Genomic DNA, 21408 nt, shown 5'->3' on the forward strand with positions numbered 1-21408 from the left:
AGTGACCGCTACTAACCCCTGTTAATATTCTATTGCTTTCTTAAAGCTGCTTGTAACACAAAAGAACAGTCTTTGTATCCACAGAGAGAAGGAATAATATCGGTTAAGAAAAAAAATCCTTTTGGTAATGGCTCCATCAACAGTATTAGATGGGTGCCCATATGGGTATCGGCCATATCCAGATAGCACCACTAATGCCTTGAATCCGTGCTTCCTGTCCATGGTGTCTTCGTGGCAAGCCGTTTTCTTTTTATTGGTAGGTACCTATCAACTACGGAAACTTTATAGGAACAAAAGAGTTCCGCCCAAGTTTAAGAACTTTCCAATATATCCAGGTGAAATCAGCAGCAGACATACAATGCATTTGACTAACGTTTGCTTTCAGTCCACCCTCATAATTTGCCAACTGGCTTTAGTAGCCCAGCAAAGCGACGAGAATTACCCATCTATATTGAAAACGTCTCTTTACTTAAATCTCCTCTTCAATATGGGGATTTCTCTTCCTACTCAATACTTAGAATACTTTAAGAGCACGTACTCTATGGGTAACCAGCTTTTCTATTACATGTTTCAAATATTTATGCAATTTTTCCTAATAGCGCAAAGATATTACCATAACTCAAGTGAACCAAGACTCGCCTTAATTAGTGGTCAAGCAGCTATGATCTTGGAATTTCTCATTCTCGGTAACTCTGTGACAATTTTCGTTTATGATTTATGCCTATTTGAACCAATCGAGGAATTGGCTGAATACTATAAGGAAAACGATTGGTATCCTCCCGTGAATGTATTGTCGTATATTACGTTTATTTGGATGAACAAATTGATAATGAAAACCTACCGTGATAAGAAAATTGAAAATCCTGACAAACTGCCCCTACCACCAGTTGATTTGGATATTAGGACAATAAGCAAGGGATTTGAAGGAAATTGGGAACTGGAGAAATGGCTGGATAGAAACTCTCTCCAGCGAGCTATTTGGAAGTCTTTTGGGAAGACTATTTCAATAGCGGTGCTATATGAAACCACATCTGACTTACTGTCTGTTATACAACCACAATTTCTACGTTTATTCATAGAGGGCTTCAATCCAGAGACACCCGCTAAATACCCTCCTTTAAACGGTGTATTTATCGCTCTTGCTCTTTTCTTGATAAGCGTGATCTCTGTTTTCCTTTCAAACCAATTTTATATTGGAATTTATGAGGCTGGTTTAGGGATGAGAGGGTCTTTGGCTTCTTTAGTATACCAAAAATCTCTAAAATTGTCATTGGCTGAGCGTAATAACAAATCTACGGGTGATATATTAAATCTGATGTCCGTGGATGTCCTGAGAATTCAGAGATTTTTCGAGAATGCTCAAACCATTATTGGTGCTCCCATCCAAATCATCGTTGTTTTAACTTCACTTTATTGGCTATTAGGGAATGCTGTCATTGGTGGTTTAGTCACCATGGCCATTATGATGCCTATTAATGCTCTATTGTCGAAAAAGGCTAAAGCATTATCAAAGACACAGATGAAATATAAGGATATGAGGATCAAAACTATAACAGAGCTTCTGAACGCTATAAAGTCTATCAAATTGTACGCCTGGGAAGAACCTATGATGGAAAAATTAAATCATGTCCGCAATGACATGGAATTGAAAAATTTTAGGAAAATTGGTATAGTGAGTAACCTGATATATTTTGCCTGGAACTGTGTTCCTTTAATGGTAACTTGCTCTACATTCGGCCTGTTTTCTTTATTCAGTGATACGCCATTATCTCCTTCCATTGTTTTCCCTTCACTGTCTTTATTTAATATTTTGAATAGTGCCATATATTCAGTCCCATCCATGATAAATTCCATTATAGAGACAAGTGTTTCAATGGGAAGACTAAAGTCTTTCCTCCTTAGTGATGAAGTTGACGACTCATTTATTGAACGTACTGATTCTCCATCTGATGAGAGTGTATTACCTGTCTTGGAGATGAATAACATTACCTTTTTATGGAAATCAAAGGAGGCATTAGCATCCAGTCAACTTGAAAACAATTCAAGGACGGACGAAGAATCTACAATAGGATCGTCTCAAATTGCATTAAGGAATATCGATCATTTCGAAGCGAAAAGGGGTGATTTGGTTTGCGTTGTCGGCCGTGTGGGTGCTGGTAAATCGACTTTTTTAAAAGCGATCCTTGGCCAACTCCCTTGCATGAGTGGTTCCAAAGAATCGCTACCACCCAAGTTGATTATTAGAGCATCGTCCTTGGCATATTGCTCACAAGAATCTTGGATAATGAATGCCTCTGTGAGAGAGAATATTTTATTCGGTCATAAATTTGATAAGGTTTATTATGATCTTACCATCAAAGCATGCCAATTGTTACCTGACTTAAAAATTTTGCCAGACGGCGATGAAACTTTGGTGGGTGAAAAGGGTATATCTCTATCTGGTGGTCAAAAGGCCCGTCTCTCATTAGCTAGGGCTGTATACTCAAGGGCAGATATTTACTTACTGGATGATATCCTATCCGCTGTTGATGCAGAAGTCAGTAAGAATATCATTGAACATGTTTTGATTGGGAAAACAGCTTTGTTGAAAAATAAGACAATTATTTTGACTACTAATACAGTATCAATCTTAAAACACTCGCAAATGATTTATGCACTCGAAAGTGGTGAAATCGTCGAACATGGAAACTACGAAAGTGTAATGAAGCGTGAGAACAATAATTCTAAATTAAAGAAGCTGCTAGAAGAATTCGATACTCCCATTGATAATATGAATGGGAATGATACGCGAACTGATCAGTCACCTGAATATGATGTAGAGGAAACTTTGCAGCTTAAAGTAGTTGAATCAGAGGATGAAGACGAGGTCGCCACAAACGGCGAATTGGAGCTGATCAAAGTCAACTCCAGAAGAGCGTCCTTGGCTACACTAAGACCTAGGCCCTTTATAGGAGCGCAATTAAATGCCACAAAGAAGACAGCACAACAGGCTGAAAAGACTGAGGTTGGTAGAGTCAAGACTAAAGTATATCTTGCATATGTTAAAGCATGTGGTGTTCTAGGAGTTGTTCTATTTTTCTTATTCATGATTCTAACGAGAGTTTTCGATTTAGCAGAGAATTTCTGGCTAAAATATTGGTCAGAATCTAATGAAAGAAACGGTTCGAACGAAAGGGTTTGGATGTTTGTTGGTGTATATTCCTTACTTGGAGTGGGATCAGCCGCTTTTAATAATCTAAGGAGCATCATAATGCTGTTATACTGTTCTATCAGGGGCTCTAAAAAACTGCATGAAAACATGGCCAAATCCGTGATTAGAAGTCCTATGGTTTTTTTTGAGACAACGCCAGTTGGAAGAATTATAAACAGATTTTCATCTGATATGGATGCGGTAGACAGTAGTCTGCAGTATGTTTTCTCATTTTTCTTCAAGTCAATACTTACTTATTTGGTTACCATTATACTGGTTGGTTACAACATGCCATGGTTTTTGGTATTTAATATGTTTTTGTTGGTAATCTACATTTATTACCAAAGATTTTACATTGTATTGTCCAGGGAGCTTAAAAGATTGATTAGCATATCCTATTCGCCCATTATGTCGTTAATGAGTGAAAGTCTTAACGGATATTCTATTATTGACGCATATAATCATTATGAAAGGTTTATTTATCTAAACTACGACAAAATCCAATCTAATATTGATCTTGTTTTCAATTTCAGATCAATAAATAGGTGGTTATCCGTGCGTTTACAAACCATTGGTGCTACAATTGTTTTGGCTACGGCGCTGCTGGCGTTGACAACAATTAATACCAAAAATCAATTAAGTTCTGGTATGGTTGGTTTGTTGATGGCTTACTCCTTAGAAGTCACAAGTTCATTAACATGGATTGTAAGAACAACTGTGATGATAGAAACTAACATCGTTTCTGTGGAAAGAATTGTTGAATACTGTGAGTTACCACCGGAAGCTCAATCCATTAATCCTGAAAAGAGGCCAGATGAAAACTGGCCATCAGAGGGTAGAATTGAATTCAAAAACTATTCAACAAAATATAGAGAAAATTTGGACCCAGTGCTAAAGGATATAAACGTAAGAATTGAGCCGTGTGAGAAAATTGGTATTGTTGGTAGAACAGGCGCGGGGAAGTCTACGTTGTCTTTGGCTTTATTTAGAATATTAGAACCTGCTGAAGGCAAAATTATTATTGACGATGTTAATATATCCGAGTTAGGCTTATTTGACTTGAGGAGCAATTTGGCCATTATTCCTCAGGATGCACAGGCTTTTGAAGGTACGGTACGGACCAATTTAGATCCTTTCAATCGTTACTCAGAGGATGAGCTAAAAAAGGCCATTGAACTAGCACACTTAAAGTCTCATTTGGAGAAAATGCTTGGGAACGAAACTGGATGTAGTGATAATAATGTTGAAGAACGTGAAAATGCTAAGGATATTCTGGATGTGAATATTAATGAGAACGGCAGTAATTTGTCGGTGGGACAAAGACAATTATTATGTTTGGCAAGAGCGTTATTGAGTCACTCTAAGATTTTGGTTCTTGACGAGGCTACGGCTTCAGTGGACATGGAAACGGATAAGATCATCCAAGATACGATCAGAAGAGAATTCAAGGATCGTACAATCTTAACTATTGCACATCGTATCGACACCGTGTTGGACAGTGATAAAATCATTGTTCTTGATAAGGGCAATGTAAAAGAATTCGACTCACCTTCGAAATTACTATCTGACAAGGGATCTATTTTCTATAGTCTTTGTGAAAAAGGTGGCTATTTGAAAAAATGAGTTTGAATTCTATATATTGAGGCTTACCTGAAAACTTATAGGACTCTGTCAAAATCTAATGTACTGTATACATGTCTTTTAATATCGAGCTAATCTTTCACTCTCGATGCTTCCCTCGAGGACCGGGTAATAAGTTTAAAGTCCAATTAAGAAATAATTAAGAGTATATAATCCACTTTCTAACTTATATAGGATCGCACGCATTCATTCGAAGGGGACGAGAGTGTCAAGTACGTGTAAGAGATATGAGCTCCAATGAAGAGGTCTTTAGTCAGATAAACGCAACTGTGAATGTGGTCGATAATAAAAAGCGCCTACTATTCGTTCAGGATAGTTGCGCACTAGTCCTGGGGCTTGTTGCAGGGTTTTTGCAGATTGAATCTGTCAATGGGTTCCTTTGGTTCCTAGCCCTGTACAACTTGATCAATATGGTTTACATTGTTTGGATCTGTCAATTACAACCAGGGAAATTCTACCAAAGCCCACTGCAAGATATTTTTTTCGAATCATTTATCAGAGAGTTAACTGGGTTCGTCATGGCATGGACATTTGGTTATGCCTTAATCGGATAAAATAAGGGTTTTATTGCTAGTTCGAAATAAGGTTGATTTATTATGTATGTACAGTAAATATATTGTTATAAGTAATTTTTTTTTTTATTTTCTAGTTCTCTCTATGCGCTAAAAGGACTATGGTGACAGAATTACCGTGTTGAAGACTTCGAACGGACAAGTGAGTTTTTATCTTTAATAGGTGGTGGAAATAAGAAAAGCGTGAGTAAGAGTGTGAAGATCTTTCAGAAAGAAAAGTGGTACAAAATAGGTAAAGAGAGAAAGCGAATCATGAATATAGGGGAGCATAAACACTATGGACAAGAGTAGATATCAAACGAAAGTAAAGAAACGAAGAAAAAGAAGATAGAACGAAAGTAAAGAGTAAGAGCATGATAATAACTGTTATTAGACTTCTGCGTTTTCTACCAATGCTGCGAGTTTTTCAACACTGGCTAAATGTCTATTTCCCAAAGAATTCGATTTGTTTAGCTTATCCAAATAGGCTCTAATGGCAACGACGATTAATTTTTTACCTTCACCTTCAGAAACGTTAACCAGTTTTTGAATAACGTAATTGGCAAATTGATCCTTGATCATCAAAATCATGGGGGAATCGTCTTCCAGGTTCAAGGCATGGTTTTTATCCTTTGGTAAGATCTTGGACATTATCAATTTCTTCTGATCTTTGGAGCCATAAAGAATGGACTTCTCCACTACGTTGGAGGCGAATTTATGCTTAGAGTATTCAACAACATTGTCTGCCACTGTTTCAACGATTTCCTGTTTCACATCAACCATTTCTTTATTAGTGAACTGATTTTGTTGTAAAATGTATTGAATAACGTAGTTACCGTATTGGTCTTGAATCAGGTAAGGTATGAAATCCTTCAGTTCATTCAAGATGTTACACTGATCTTCACTTGAACCAAATTCCAACAATCTTTGGATCACTCTACACCCATAGGAATGGGTGGATAGATGGTAAATGTGGCCCGTCAAAGAATCTAAGACAAAGGGTAGTTTCTTTAAGGGGATCGTCTCAATGGCCTTTTGAATAACGTGATTACCGTTTTGGTCTTTAATCATTTGTAAAACGGAATCAGAGAGTTCCAGAACTAATTGAATTCTTTGTTGAGAATCAATGAATTCTAAGGCTTTTTGGATTACACGGCATGCGTACATCTGTAAAGATAGCTGTTTCATATGGCCCTTAAACTGTTCCACCAAAGCGTCTTTTTGAATCTTGGTACCGAATTCAAAGAATTTTTGTATAACGTAGTTACCAAATACATCGTTTGATAGTTCAATGGCGTCACCGCGGATATCGTTGAATATTACTTCCTTTTCAGAGGCTGGTGAAGTGGCCAGTTCACGCTGAATAAAACGTGAACCATGTTGGTCTTTGCAGAATTCTAAAGAGTGGCCGTAGATGTCCTTTAATGACAAATTTGAGTTCGAGTTTTTATCGGAACTACTATTTCTTAGTTGCTCTAATAAGGGAGAGCGGTGATAAGTTGGCTGTTGTGGCTGTTGTGGCGGGGTTTGGGAGTGCGAATGCGACTGAGACTTATGGTTATTGGCCATTGGCTCGTTGGATTTGAAAGATGCGTTCTTTTTGGACGAGTTCTTGTTGGTGGCAAAATTTTCTAAATAAGGGTTGGCTTGTTTGTTTGTGTTACCATTGTTGTTAGCAGTATTTGCGGTATGGTTCTTGTTGTTTCTTTTCTTGAAATTCTTTTCGTCCTTGGTGGGCGCATTGGAAGGCACAGGTACGGGAGAGTGATAATATATATAGGGATTTTCCTGTTGATCCTGTTGCTCTTGTTGTTGCTGTTGCTGTTGAGGGGCCGATGGTGGTGGTGGTGGCATAAACATCATTTGGTTTGGGTAGGCGTATGGGAAGGGGGTAGTGTTTGGCGGAGACGAAGGTGTGGAGGAAGAAGAAGGTCTGTTCGATTTTTTCTTCTTTTTACCATCAAAGTCCCCGGTGTCCTCACTGGCGGGCGGTTGTGCAGAAATCATTTGAGAGATGAAGTTTGAGGGCGAACCGATCAAATAATTGGGGAAGTTCTGGTAGTGAGGGCCCTGATGAAACTGGTTTGGTGGGAAGTAAGATGGGAAATTGTTATTTGCAAGACCGTCTTGTTGGTTGGGAGCCACCACAGCAGCGTTGTTACTCGGTCTGAATACTGGAGTATTGGCAACATTCCAGATGTTTCTTTGAGGATAGTGGGCATTCTGGTCAGACTCCAAAGAGGCGGAAGAGTCAGAATTCGAGCTGGAATGGTATAATGATCCGCTGTTCGTAGTGTTAGTGTTCACTTTGTTGGTGTTGGTATTCGACTCAGACTGGACAGATTGCTCGAAGGTGGTCTGGGTGTCCAAGCTCGCGTTGGACACGGTTTTCGTTATGAACTGGGGCTGGTTGGCGGCATGTTCAGGCTTATCTTGAGATTCCAGTTCTCTTGTACCGTCAATCAGGGACTTCCCAAACTTCTCAAAAAATCCTCCTCCACCTACATTGCTGTTATCGTGGCCATTGCCGTTGTAGTAGACTGGCCCCGCAATGGAGGCGGAATACTGCCCCAAGAGATGGTTAACCTTGTTATTCTTGCCTAGGTTACCCGTGCCGTTGTTCGCCTGGTAGTTGTTGTAGGACGCAGACGATAGGGAGGCAGTATCGTTTGATCTGTACTGGTAATAGTTGCTGTTATTGCCAAAGAACTTTTTAGAGTTCGTGGAGAATGGTGGAGCGGTTCCGACAGACAGGGCCGTTTTCTTGAAGATCGGCGAAGATTCGCTGGAGCCGTGTAGCAACAGGATGTCCGAGTCGATATCATTCGATGTGGTAAAGCTCGATCTTCTGAAGCCGCCGATCTGCTGAGAGCCGGCAGCAGCGCCACCCACAACAGCGGCGGCTTGGCCGCCGTTGTTATTCCCGTTGGATAGGGCGCTTAAAGACGACACAATGGAAGCAAGTTCCATATCCATGTCCATGTCCATTTCCATCTGTGTTTGCGATATAATGTTTACTAGATTGTGTTTTTTGTATTTGTCTGCAGCAGAAAAGCCTTCGTTTCCACCCTTTTTCGATGTTCTTTCTTTTTATGTTTTTTTTGCAGAGACCGGATAATTAGAAAAATTGGTTAAGCAGGTATACTATTTACAGTAATCGATTTTTCAGAATATGTGCAGGCACCACTTTTCCTATCTCTTTTTCTTTTCCTTTCTCTCCTATCCATCAGCTAAATTGTCATCTATTATAAGTACAAAAAGTGCCACTAGTGTTTTGGGAAATTCTCTCCACAATTTTTGAGAAAAAAAGAAACGACGGCAGGGTAATGTCCGTGAAAAGCGATCAGGGTTGGCTTTTCAAGCCCTTCTTTTCTTCCCCGAGCCCTGGTCAACTTTTTCTAGGGCTCTAGGCAACGCCTCAAGGGTCCGTTCTTCGAGAAGTTCTGAGAGGCGGCTTGATCGGGAAAAGAGCTTCCTTTTGCGGACATATCGCAGGCAAAAGCACGAAAGCTTATTTCTATACGAGAAAAGAAACGAAAATAGCGAAAAAAAGATGAAAAATGCAGCGATAAAAGATAAAGTAGCCACAAATACTCGTGTATAAATATATAAATATATATATATATGCACACCTATTGTTTAGAAAGATTGTGTACGTTTTTTAATGCACGGGGTCGCAAATCAGAGTATTTACAATATATAGACACATTTACGGCAAGTCACACGATGGGTGCAGCCACGGTTTTGAAAAGGGCTAGGAATTTACTAGCGACGTTCATAGTATGCTGCTTTATGGCGGTGGTGCTTGTTCTGGCGCTGGCACGCCATTTCATCAACGAGCACAGGGATACCAGGAGTTCTTCGACGCGGATCAAGGTCAGCGAAGGCAGCAAAAGGGCCATGCACCATGACCACGTCTTCACGAAGACCAATGCCTACTCAACGCCATTCCTCGATCTGGAGCACGACAAGAAAAACGGCATAATCTACGACCACACAAGGACAGTGATACGCAAAAAGAACCGCGACGAGGAGTCGCTTTCTCTGCACAAGAGCCTTTTCCACAAGTTTCTGAAAAAGCTCATCTTCCGGTTCATCGATCAAGACAAAGATGACGAGCAAGTGACGCAGGGAAAGTTTAACAATAGCAACAACGAAATTGCTAACCATGAACCGATCTTTGAGAAGATCCCCGTCCATTCCGACAACCCATTGCAGAAGCTAATCCTGTCGGAGGACTTGGCGCTGGTGCCCGATCTAAACTACTATTTCAACCAGTACAATATTCACATAGAGGAGTTCAGAATAGAGACTGAGGACGGGTTCGTTATAGACCTATGGCACCTGGTGCCGAAGTACACCACGGTAGATTCCGAGAAGTCGAGTCAGAGGAAAAGGCCACCCATTTTGATGCTGCACGGTCTTCTACAAAGCAGCGGCTCGTTCGCATCCAACGGCCGGAAATCTTTGGCGTATTTCCTGTACCAGTCTGGTTACGATATTTGGTTGGGTAATAACAGATGCGGGTTCAAGCCGCAATGGAATGATGCGAAGCTATCGACCCCAGATTCCAAGTGGAACTGGGACCTTCGCGAAATGGTCAAGTATGATTTGACTCTGCTGATCGATACCGTTTTGGCCAAGACACAATATGAAAAGCTTACTTTGATCTCGCATTCCCAGGGCACCACGCAGGCGTTTATGGGCCTGGTCAATGAAGATGAGTTTTTCCCTCCCGGATCAGGGACTAAAGAGTCGTTCTTTACCTCGAAGATCGCCAACTATGTCGCGTTGGCCCCCGCAGTGTATCCAGGCCCCTTACTAAAAGAAAAGTTGTTTTTGAAACTCATGACGAAGGGAATCGACAATCCTTGGTTCTTCGGGGAAACATCTTTCTTCGAAATCATGATGATCGTGAGAAACCTGTGCATCGGTGAAAGCTTGTTTTCCTTTGTGTGTTACACGATCTTCAACTACCTATTTGACTGGAACGATACCCTCTGGGATACCCCTTTGAGAGATCGTCATTTCTTGTTTTCTCCTGTGCATGTTTCGGTGAAATTGATGCAGTGGTGGCTGTCTCCTGACCCGAATAAGGTCAGTTTCAAGTTCGGCTCGCACAATATGTTCCCCRATAACGTGAAGTGGTTTTCAGGCGCATCGGCGACTCCAAATATTTACCTGTTCGTCCCCAAGCAAGATAGACTAGTGGATGGAGAAAGATTGATCAATCATTTCGTTAATGTCGAATCAAGTGTCAATTACAAGATCTGGTACATTGACGAGTATGCACACATTGATGTGCTGTGGGCACATGACGTCATCGAAAGAATCGGTAAACCAGTTTTACAGAATTTGAATAATTACTATTTCAATAAGGAGTCTAATGTCTTTGAAAGCGATTGTTCGGACACGGAGGTGGAGACGGAACTAGAAATGGTTGAAGAAAAGGCTTGAGGAACAAGCTTAATATAGATTCATATACTTATAATTGGGGGAGTACATAGATAGAGGGCTAGTAATTTGTAGTTTGTTTTTGTTTTTATTTTTAAAATATTATGCCACATATTGGTTGTATTTGTGTCTTCCGTGGGGAGCGATATCTTCTTTTTCTTTTTTGTCTGAAAAATTTTTGGTCCTGAAAAAAAAAATCGATGAGATTATATTACAGCAGTAATACTTCAGCATATTACTACGGCAGTTAAGGTAAACTCGCAACGATATAGCACTAAAATGAAGATCAAAACTATTAAAAGAAGTTCTGATGATTACGTTCCCGTCAAAAGCACACAGGAATCTCAAATGCCCAGGAATTTGAACCCTGAATTGCATCCTTTCGAAAGGGCTCGTGAATATACTAAGGCTTTGAATGCTACCAAGTTGGAAAGAATGTTCGCTAAACCCTTTGTAGGTCAGTTGGGGGACGGACACAGAGACGGTGTCTATGCTATTGCCAAGAACTATGGTAGTTTGAACAAACTGGCCACTGGTTCGGCAGATGGTGTCATTAAATACTGGAACATGTCCACTAGAGAAGAGTTTGTTTCTTTCAAGGCTCATTATGGGCTCATTACCGGTCTTTGTGTCACGCAGCCTCATTTTCATGACAAGAAACCAGATCTCAAAAACCAAAATTTCATGTTATCCTGTAGTGATGACAAGACCGTCAAACTATGGTCGATAAATGTTGACGATTATTCCAACAAGAGATCAAGCGATAACGATTCCGTGATCAATGAAGAGGGTTTGGTGCGTACTTTTGATGGTGAATCCGCATTTCAAGGTATTGATTCGCATAGGGTAAACTCTACATTTGCCACAGGTGGTGCCAAGATCCAACTTTGGGACGTCAATAGAGTAAAACCAGTTTCCAATTTGTCATGGGGGGCAGATAACATTACGAGTGTTAAGTTTAACCAAAATGAAACCGATATTTTGGCCAGTACTGGTAGTGACAATTCAATCGTTCTTTATGACTTAAGAACCAATTCCCCTACACAAAAGATCGTTCAAACCATGAGAACAAACGCTATTTGTTGGAACCCCATGGAAGCATTCAATTTCGTGATTGCGAATGAAGATCATAACGCTTACTACTACGACATGAGAAACTTATCGCGTTCATTGACTGTGTTTAAAGATCATGTTAGTGCGGTGATGGATGTCGATTTCTCCCCAACTGGTGACGAGATTGTCACTGGTTCATACGATAAGAGTATCAGAATTTATAACACCAACCATGGACATTCTAGAGAAATCTATCACACAAGGAGAATGCAGCATGTCTTCCAAGTCAAATACTCGATGGATGCTAAATATATTATCAGTGGATCTGATGACGGGAATGTTAGATTATGGAGAAGCAAGGCTTGGGAGAGATCGAATGTCAAGACTACACGTGAAAAGAATAAATTAGAATATGACGAAAAATTGAAGGAGAGGTTCAGACACATGCCAGAAATCAAAAGAATCAGTAGACACAGACACGTGCCAGAAGTCATTAAGAAGGCTCAAGAGATTAAGAACATTGAATTGAGTTCTATAAAGAGAAGGGAAGTGAACGAAAGACGTACCAGAAAGGACATGCCGTTTATCTCTGAAAGAAAGAAACAAATCGTGGGCACAGTGCACAAATACGAAGACACGGGAAGAGAAAGGAAAAGAAGAAGGGATGACAATAAACGTGACGCTCAAGAAGAGCAGTGATAGGCCGCCGTGGAGGGCATCTCGTTTGTATTTTTCTATACATACATATATGTACAATATTTGCATTTTTAATTTCCATTCACATATTTAATAAATGTTTACGGTACGGTACCGTCATCGTTCCTGTAATTAAATTAATCTTTTTATTAGATTATGAATTTATATAAGAGTACATTGTGTCGTAATGGCAGAAGAAGGAAAAGAGTATTGAAAGAGTTGGTGGTGTGATTGATATTAAGCAAAAAAAAAAAAAAAAAAAAAACTTTTGTTTTTTTGGTTCTCTTCTTTTCTTTTCTCTTCTTCATCTTCACTTTTTCCCTAAAGGAGCGATGATAGATTTGCACGAAAGTTGTCTCTATATTGTTACATCCAGAATTTTGCCTACGTCTAATGAAGTTTTCACTGAAAGGTCTTCTAAAAGAGGAATAATATCTAATAGTTCGTTATCATGGGTATCTGAAAACCAGGACGATATTGGTATTGCATGTTGAGGGTGGAAGATGTAAGAAGCTGGGGAGTTATCAAGGATGATGATCTCCGATAACGGTCTTCCGATTTGGGACAAATTCTTGATATAGTTGCCTTCATAGTTATAGCAAGCCTCTCTGAATAATCTGTGGTGGATGACTTTATCCGTGTCCAGTATATCGAGTAGCGGGTCACCGTACCTCGAGACACTTGCAGTAAAGACCACGACTTCGAATATCTTCCCAACTCTTTCCAAGAACTCCTCTACGCCCGGTCTTTTTATGACATAGACGTTATGAATCTGGTCATCTATCTCCACGGGTAGGACGAAATCAGCAGATCGCAAATATTTGAAAGACGAATGTACTAGAGTCTCATCAAGATCCAGTATTAAACATTTCTTATCCTTTGTACTTTCATCTTGTGGGGGGAGCAGGGTATTGAAGCCCGGTGCATGGTACTGGTCTTGTTGCAAGAGCGTTAGATCGATATACTCTTCGTCTTCGTCGTCTTCGTCGTCATCTTCGTCATCATCAGCATCGTTGGAAGTCACACTAGCCTGGGGACTACTGCTTACTCTACTCAAATCAATATCTTGGATAAGATGGTCAGGCGATACTCGTACGATGGACTCTTGTTGCTGCTGTTTTTGTTGCTTGTGCTGTTTCTGCTGCTTGGGCACTTCTTTCACGACGGATCCCTTATCACGTAGGGCGCCGCGGCTGCGACGTTTATCTTCATCGAGAACCTCTTCATCCTCATCAACTTCGTATTTTTCCTCGTGTAGGTCTTCTTTGCTGATTTTTCTGTCGACTTTCTTTGTAGTATTATTACTAGTGACGGTGGTAGCAGCTACAGTCGGCGACACTGGTTTCTTTTTCTCATTATCGTTCGTACTTATCCCAGATTTACCCGTGGATCTTTCTGTAGAGCTCAAAGTGGCGGCCGAATTAGTCTTGGAGGGCGGAGAGTTTGTCTTCTGCACGGCACGTGCTCGACTTTTCGTGTTGGAGTGCTTGACGTTTCTGTTTTTATTGAGGGAGCTGGATTGTTGGTGGCGATAAGCAGAACCGGAGTTGGATTGAGCCGTCTCGGAAGAACAGCACAATATCGACGATATAAAGCCCATACTGGTTGACTATTTATTGTGACTAAGACTCACAAACACGCTCGCAGGCAAAGGAAAAATAAGGTTAGGGCACAATGAAAGGGGAAGCGTGAATAACTGTACTATATGAAGGAATAATAGGAGACAAACGCAGTATGAGAGAGATGGGGGAGGGTGAAGGGACGAGTTGGATTTGACAACGACGTAACAGAGAGCTGAAGAACAGATTGGTATTGCGAACAATAGGATTCAACAAGTGCTTCTTCTGGCTAGCACTTCCATTCTTCCCAGCAAGTACACCAATCCTAGACTCTTTTTTTTTTTCGGTTCTTTCCAAAAAAAAAGAAACAAAAATTATCAGCCCTAATGTAGGTCATTTTCGGGAAATATTGGTAGGGTTTGTCACGTGATTAGGGTTTGATCACGTGCTTCCGATCATTTCTAAGGGGTCCTGATAGGTGATACCGCTTGTAGCGGTGACAGAGGTAGTAGTGTTTCATTGCTTTTATTTACAGGGAATATACATGTAAAGATGTGTGTATATATACTGTATGAATACCTATTAGTGTATGTACAGGTGTGGGGTGCCAGCTGGCGGTGGGGGCTCAGTTCGGCTAGTTCGCGCTTGGGACCTCGAAGCCGTAGCCCTTCATGCACTCCTTGTACTTGTCGATGAACTCCTTGCACTTGTCGGAGTCCTGTCCGTTGAACAAGATGCAGGTGTCACGCTCCTCCTTCTCGGGCTTGCAAACACAGCATGGCTTGGGCTTGTCGCCTTCGTCCGCGCGGTTTTCTTGTTCTTGTTCTTGTTTCTTGTCGCACTTGTCAGTCTTGTCGCACTTGTCAGTCTTGTCGCACTTTTCAGTTTTGTCGCATTTGTCAGTTTTGTCCATTGTGGTTGTGTGGTTGTGTGGTTGTGGGTACGATTGTTCGTGTCTCGTTGTGCTGGGAGCAAGTAAGTAGGCATATTAACTATGATTTCCTTGCTATTTATTACTTTTTTTTTTGGCGGGGGTCCAGTAGGGTGACACTTTCCTTCGGGTAAGAGCTTGAAAAATTTTTCAAGAAATGCGATGAGATGAGATTGAAAAATTGCAGGTATAGTATGAGTTAGTAGGTCGTGTATCAGCGTTTAGTTTGTGGCCTAGTGTTGGTACTGTGTGTCTGCAAACGTGTGTATAGGTATATGATGGTGGCAGGAATTAAGAAATTTGCCGGCTTGGACTTTGTTCCCACAATCAGTGACAGTGAAGACGATGTCCCAGTGCTAGATTCCTCTGATGACGAAAAGGTCGAGGTAAAGAAGACCGCTAAGAAGACCAAGAGCAAGAAAAACAAGAAGAAGGCCACCGGTGCGGATGGGCTGGATGAAGACGTCCATGAAGACTTAAACGCAGGGTTCAAGTTCGATTTGGATGCGGACGACACTACTTCGAACTTTCAAGGTTGGAACTTCTTGGCCGAGGCCAACAAGGATGATCCAGAGGCTCCTGTAAAGAAGGACGTGGACTTGGACAAAATAATCAGAAGAAAGGGTGGGCTGGTGAAAATGGCCCATATTGACACCAAGGAAGAAGAAGAAGAGGAGGAGGAGGAAGAAGAGGCGCACGATAGCGACGATGAGGAATTGGCAATGGACGGGTTTGGTATGGGAGCTCCCGCCAAGAATGAAGAGGAAGATGATTCAGAAGACGAACCAGAAGAAGAGCAGGAACAGGAGGAGGAACAGGAGGAACTTACCATGGAAAAGGGCGGCAAAAATGACGAAGCAGTTGAAGAAGACGATTCCGAAGAGGCAAAAGCCGATTTTTACGCACCTGAAACTGAGGCGAATGACGCCAAAAAGCAAATGTATGACAACTTCAACAGCCTGTCCCTGTCTCGTCCCGTTCTCAAGGGGCTTGCCAGCTTGGGTTATGTCAAGCCTTCCCCGATTCAAAGCGCCACCATCCCCATCGCCTTGTTGGGTAAAGATATCATTGCCGGTGCGGTGACCGGTTCTGGTAAGACTGCCGCGTTCATGATTCCTATCATTGAGCGTTTGTTATACAAACCGGGCAAGATTGCCTCCACCAGGGTCATCGTTTTGTTGCCTACTCGTGAATTAGCCTTGCAAGTCGCTGATGTCGGTAAACAAATTGCTCGTTTCGTATCCGGCATCACTTTTGGTCTAGCCGTTGGTGGTTTGAACTTGAGACAACAAGAACAACTGCTGAAGTCTCGTCCCGATATCGTTATTGCTACTCCTGGTAGATTTATCGATCATATTAGGAACTCAGCAAGTTTCAACGTGGACTCGGTGGAAATTTTGGTCATGGATGAAGCCGATAGAATGCTAGAAGAAGGTTTCCAAGACGAATTGAACGAAATCATGGGCTTATTGCCAAGCAATAGACAGAATCTATTGTTCTCCGCTACAATGAACTCCAAGATTAAAAGTTTAGTAAGTCTTTCTTTGAGAAGGCCAGTAAGGATCATGATTGATCCTCCAAAAAAAGCCGCTACTAAGTTGACGCAAGAGTTCGTTCGTATTCGTAAGAGAGATCACTTGAAGCCTGCGTTGCTCTTTAATCTGATCAGAAAGCTGGATCCAATGGGCCAAAAGAGGATTGTTGTCTTTGTTGCAAGAAAGGAAACTGCCCATAGGTTAAGAATCATTATGGGTCTTTTGGGTATGAGCGTAGGAGAATTACATGGTTCTTTAACACAAGAACAGCGTTTAGATTCCGTGAACAAATTCAAAAATTTGGAAGTTCCTGTACTCATCTGTACAGATTTGGCCTCTAGAGGTTTGGATATCCCCAAAATCGAAGTCGTTGTCAATTACGATATGCCCAAGAGTTACGAAATTTACTTACATAGAGTTGGTCGTACTGCCAGAGCTGATAGGGAAGGTCGTTCTGTCACACTTGTGGGCGAATCGTCTCATGATCGTAGCATTGTTCGTGCTGCTATCAAGAGTGTGGAAGAAAATAAATCGCTTACTCAAGGTAAAGCTCTTGGTAGAAACGTGGACTGGATTCAAATCGAAGAGACAAATAAACTCGTGGAATCAATGAGCGATACCGTTGAAGAAATTCTAGTTGAAGAAAAGGAGGAAAAGGAAATCTTAAGAGCGGAGATGCAATTGAGAAAGGGTGAAAATATGTTAAAGCACAAAAAGGAAATTCAGGCAAGACCAAGAAGGACATGGTTCCAAAATGAATCAGACAAGAAAAATTCTAAATTGCTAGGAGCTTTATCCAGAAACAAAAAAGTCACCAACAGTAAAAAGAGAAAGCGTGAAGAAGCCATCGCTGATGATAATGGTTCACGTTCCTATAGAAAGACTAAGAATGATCGTGTCACAGACCAAGAAAGAACTTTCAAAAAACAGAAAAGTGCAAATCCAAACAAGAAGAAAGGCTTTTCTAAACGTAGGTAATAATCACCATCGTCATTAACATTAAACATCAACATAATTATCACTGTCATTATACTATATTTTATATTTAAATATCATTACTTCATTTGATAAACTGGGAATTAATTTACTATTTCTTTTTTTCCATTTTTGTTTTTTACGGCCACTAATGAATCTGTATAATATACTAAATCGTAGGGCATATTACAGGTTTGGCCATAATTTATATCCTAATCGAAATAAAAATCTTCCGTTATTCTCTTTAGCGTTTCCAAGTCATAAAATTCCTCATCTTCATTCTCATCATTCGATTTGGGTGGAGGCGCTATCGAATCCTCCTCGTGAACGTTCAAATTTATCATTTGAACATTTTTCCTCAAGTCAAACAGTGTGTCTATTTGCTCCTTTGTATCTCTAGATATATCCTCATGATGGGATGGTGATATAAGTTTCAATCCGTCTAGCCATATATATTTTCCCTCTTCAGTGTCTAAGTAAAACTTCAAAACCGTTCTGTCGTTACGGTCTTTTAGCTCAACTTCGGTGTATACATTTTGTTCCTGCAATTTGATGTAAACATTACTACCAGTTCGACGGCTCGGTGTTGTAAGTTCTCTGCTCTTGAAGCAGGTTATATGCTTCAAAACTACAACTTTTGTTCTGCCGTTTTTAGCCAATGCTTCACAACTTGGACTTGTTAGGATTTTATTATCAAATAAATAAGGCAAATCATCCGTTTGAGTTTGAAATTCTCTGGCTAAAAGACTCGCATGATTATCCGACACTATGATGAAATAAACTTTCGGGGTTCCGGCTTCCGTGTTTAATGGGTCTTCTGAATAAACCCATGTTCCCTTTTGCAATTGAAGGAGCCTTTGATGACGAACGTAATCGTGTACCTGGCCTGATAGCATTGTATCGAAGCTAGCGATACTTGACGACCAGGTCCGATAATGGTCTTCTTTTATATAGTCTAATTGCAGTTTTCTTGCAAATTTATAGTTCATAGAGTCAAGTGCCCCGACCTGGGTTTTAAGGAGTGATTTGGACTCCCTTGCTGATTTTAAGTCGCCTGATGATAAACAAATATATTTTAGGGTGATAATGGCTAAGCTTAGTAGTGAAACCATATCGTTTTCCGATCTTGCTAAAGATTCTATCCAGAACCTCAAAAACAACTCAAGTGTTTTATAGAAGCAAGTTTGTCGATTTAGAACAGCGGTGGCAATTTGGAGTTTCAAATTGTAATCAGACTCGGAATCGAAATCTTGCTGTTTCCCGGTTAAGTTGAAAAGTCTTCGAAACTGATCCGATAGTTTGAATATTGCTTCATAAAGAGGAAAATCATTTTCACCGAATAGCAGTTGTTCAGTGTAAAGCCTCTTGAATGATCCATTGGGGCTATTTAAGAATGTATATGTGTCATAGGCATTCAACAGGTTTATACTTGGGAGCTCGCCCAGTTCCATTTCAAGTCCTTTCTGAAATACGGAATGGTTTTTAATAGCCCTGAGAAGTTTCTCTTTCAGGGAACATGAATAGTCCTCAATGTTAACCGACGATAGAAAGTTTATCAACCTTTGCTTCAAAGGTACAAACTCTTCTAAAATCAGTGGTTGTAGCTCTTCTACATAAATCAGTTCGGATATAGAAGCTGGAAAGTTGTATTGGAATAATAAAATCAGAATTGCTGGCACACATTCTACAGCGTGTGATACTGAAGTCTCGCATAAGATAAGTGAACATTTCAAAAATAGGTTAATGCATAGAATAGTGTTCATGAATAATGACTTTTGAATCGGTCTGTGCGACAGAACTAGTAGAAGCATCCCTATAATCTGAGGATTCGTTGTGAGAATACGACAGAGACTCTTTATTACTTCATCCTCACCAGCATTTGGGCAATCGAGTGTTATATTAAAAAGCCTAATGAGGTTTGACACTACTGTTTCTGGCCTCAATTTTGGACAATTATCATACAATATATTCCAAAATCGTGAATCTGAAATTGCAACTTCACGCAGGTACTTTTGATCGCAAAGGGAAACATAATCTGTCAATATCTGCTCATAGCCACGGCCTATTAAATTCAGATTTTCACTAACAATTAGCGTAGTGTAGCAAAAATCTGACTCTGCACCTGTTAGGAACTCGATCGGCTCCCGTAATTTGGAATTCAGTAAGGCTCTCACTTTCTCCAGGCTTTCGTCTAATACCTGCTCGTTACTGCTCATTACTTATAGCGCTGTCTAAGAACTTGGTGCTTGTTTATTTTCCTACTGAAGTTTAGAAACCCAATTGAATTAGTTCAACACAAGCTCTGGTTGCTCTTCTACTATTTCCCGTGTTTCTTTTTAAAACTATCCATAATAGCTTTGTTTTTCACTTCTGCATAATTCCCGTTTTAATCCCGAAGAACTATTAACATCCAATTGAGAATATTTAGAGTATTGGATGGTTGCCAACGTTGTTATTTGAAACGAAAAGACGACTTCAGGACATTTGGTTGGCTAATAGAACCCAGTGTACTTGTTGAAAATGGCTAGTAATGAGAATGAGTTCTCTGAAACGGACTCGTTAATGACTTTTGATGATTATATAATCAAAGAGCTACCTGAACATCTACAAAGGTTAATCATGGAGAATTTGAAAGGCTCGACTGGTGTGAATGATGTCAGGCCGATTTCAAACCACTCAGAATTGAATTTCAGTGCAAACGGTAGCCTTAAAGGCCTTGAAGATGCACTCCAGGCTTTACAGTTGCAGAGTGTGTTACAGACACCTTCACTAGGATCCTTAACGACATCTCCCAAGTTCTCTGGATGGTCGTTTGCTCAGGGATTTTTTGTAGGTCAACTGAGTATAGTTTTGTTGTTTATCTTTTTTTTAAAGTTTTTCATATTCAGTGATGAACCCTCTAAAAGTAAGAATCCTACACCTGCATCCTCCGGTCATAAGTCGCAATTCAAACAGTATCCCTTTATATCTCCTGAATTTTTTTCTTCTCTTATCAGGAAAGGCGGTAAAGAGCACCACGAGTTCAATGAAGAGGTGGAAAGTGAGCGTCTCCAAGAATTGGCTTTGATTTTGGAAAAAACTTACTATAATGTTGATGTACATCCTGCTGAATCTTTAGACTGGTTTAATGTTTTAATCGCTCAAATCATTCAGCAGTTCCGGAGTGAAGCTTGGCATAAAGACAACATCCTTCATTCCTTTAATGATTTCATTGGTAGGAGATCTCCTGATTTACCAGATTATTTAGATACTATAAAGATAACTGAACTAGATACAGGCGATGATTTCCCAATTTTTTCAAATTGTAGAATACAATACTCGCCAAATTCTGGCAATAAAAAGTTGGAGGCTAAAATTGATATAGATATAAATGACCATTTGACGTTGGGGGTGGAGACAAAACTGTTACTCAATTATCCAAAGCCTGGTATTGCCGCCCTTCCTATAAATTTGGTAGTATCGATTGTGAGGTTTCAAGCATGCTTGACGGTCTCTTTAACTAATGCAGAGGAATTTGCATCTACTTCAGATGGTAGCAGTAGTGGTGATGATGCGGATGGTGATTCTGGTTACTTTTTGATGTTTTCATTTTCTCCTGAATATAGAATGGAATTTGAAATCAAATCACTGATTGGCTCGAGATCAAAACTCGAGAATATTCCCAAAATTGGCAGCGTTATTGAATACCAAATAAAAAAATGGTTTGTGGAAAGGTGCGTTGAACCGAGATTCCAATTTGTTAAACTACCAAGCATATGGCCTCGTAGCAAAAACACAAGGGAAGGGAAGGCTACAGAGTAACTGATACTTGTGTACGAATTAG

The 21408-nt window shown here is 40.3% G+C and overlaps 10 protein-coding genes across 10 annotated transcripts; 6 read left to right on the forward strand and 4 right to left on the reverse strand.

The window, feature by feature from the left end:
- Positions 1-127: 127 nt before the first annotated feature.
- On the forward strand, positions 128-4813 carry BPT1 (ATP-binding cassette bilirubin transporter BPT1; the record flags this gene model as incomplete). Its single annotated transcript, XM_018366580.1, has 1 exon — positions 128-4813. The coding sequence occupies one exon, from the start codon at positions 128-130 to the stop codon at positions 4811-4813; it is 4686 nt and encodes a 1561-aa protein (XP_018220419.1).
- A 245-nt stretch (positions 4814-5058) lies between these two features.
- Positions 5059-5385, forward strand: EMC6 (Emc6p; the record flags this gene model as incomplete). The annotated part of the gene is made up of 1 exon (XM_018366581.1): positions 5059-5385. The coding sequence occupies one exon, from the start codon at positions 5059-5061 to the stop codon at positions 5383-5385; it is 327 nt and encodes a 108-aa protein (XP_018220420.1).
- A 387-nt stretch (positions 5386-5772) lies between these two features.
- Positions 5773-8376, reverse strand: PUF3 (mRNA-binding protein PUF3; the record flags this gene model as incomplete). Its single annotated transcript, XM_018366582.1, has 1 exon — positions 5773-8376. The coding sequence occupies one exon, from the start codon at positions 8374-8376 to the stop codon at positions 5773-5775; it is 2604 nt and encodes an 867-aa protein (XP_018220421.1).
- A 630-nt stretch (positions 8377-9006) lies between these two features.
- Positions 9007-10839, forward strand: YEH1 (sterol esterase; the record flags this gene model as incomplete). Its single annotated transcript, XM_018366583.1, has 1 exon — positions 9007-10839. One exon carries the CDS (start codon positions 9007-9009, stop codon positions 10837-10839), a length of 1833 nt encoding a protein of 610 aa, XP_018220422.1.
- Positions 10840-11115: 276 nt separating this feature from the next.
- Positions 11116-12588, forward strand: SOF1 (rRNA-processing protein SOF1; the record flags this gene model as incomplete). Its single annotated transcript, XM_018366584.1, has 1 exon — positions 11116-12588. One exon carries the CDS (start codon positions 11116-11118, stop codon positions 12586-12588), a length of 1473 nt encoding a protein of 490 aa, XP_018220423.1.
- A 355-nt stretch (positions 12589-12943) lies between these two features.
- On the reverse strand, positions 12944-14185 carry PSR1 (phosphatase; the record flags this gene model as incomplete). The annotated part of the gene is made up of 1 exon (XM_018366585.1): positions 12944-14185. One exon carries the CDS (start codon positions 14183-14185, stop codon positions 12944-12946), a length of 1242 nt encoding a protein of 413 aa, XP_018220424.1.
- Positions 14186-14778: 593 nt separating this feature from the next.
- Positions 14779-15057, reverse strand: COX17 (copper metallochaperone COX17; the record flags this gene model as incomplete). The annotated part of the gene is made up of 1 exon (XM_018366586.1): positions 14779-15057. One exon carries the CDS (start codon positions 15055-15057, stop codon positions 14779-14781), a length of 279 nt encoding a protein of 92 aa, XP_018220425.1.
- Positions 15058-15350: 293 nt separating this feature from the next.
- Positions 15351-17588, forward strand: DRS1 (putative ATP-dependent RNA helicase; the record flags this gene model as incomplete). Its single annotated transcript, XM_018366587.1, has 1 exon — positions 15351-17588. The coding sequence occupies one exon, from the start codon at positions 15351-15353 to the stop codon at positions 17586-17588; it is 2238 nt and encodes a 745-aa protein (XP_018220426.1).
- A 209-nt stretch (positions 17589-17797) lies between these two features.
- LMO1 (Lmo1p) lies at positions 17798-19801 on the reverse strand (the record flags this gene model as incomplete). Its single annotated transcript, XM_018366588.1, has 1 exon — positions 17798-19801. One exon carries the CDS (start codon positions 19799-19801, stop codon positions 17798-17800), a length of 2004 nt encoding a protein of 667 aa, XP_018220427.1.
- Positions 19802-20105: 304 nt separating this feature from the next.
- Positions 20106-21386, forward strand: MMM1 (ERMES complex subunit MMM1; the record flags this gene model as incomplete). Its single annotated transcript, XM_018366589.1, has 1 exon — positions 20106-21386. The coding sequence occupies one exon, from the start codon at positions 20106-20108 to the stop codon at positions 21384-21386; it is 1281 nt and encodes a 426-aa protein (XP_018220428.1).
- Positions 21387-21408: the final 22 nt, after the last annotated feature.

Source organism: Saccharomyces eubayanus, chromosome XII, assembly GCF_001298625.1.
Source record: "Saccharomyces eubayanus strain FM1318 chromosome XII, whole genome shotgun sequence".
Taxonomy (NCBI): domain Eukaryota; kingdom Fungi; phylum Ascomycota; class Saccharomycetes; order Saccharomycetales; family Saccharomycetaceae; genus Saccharomyces; species Saccharomyces eubayanus.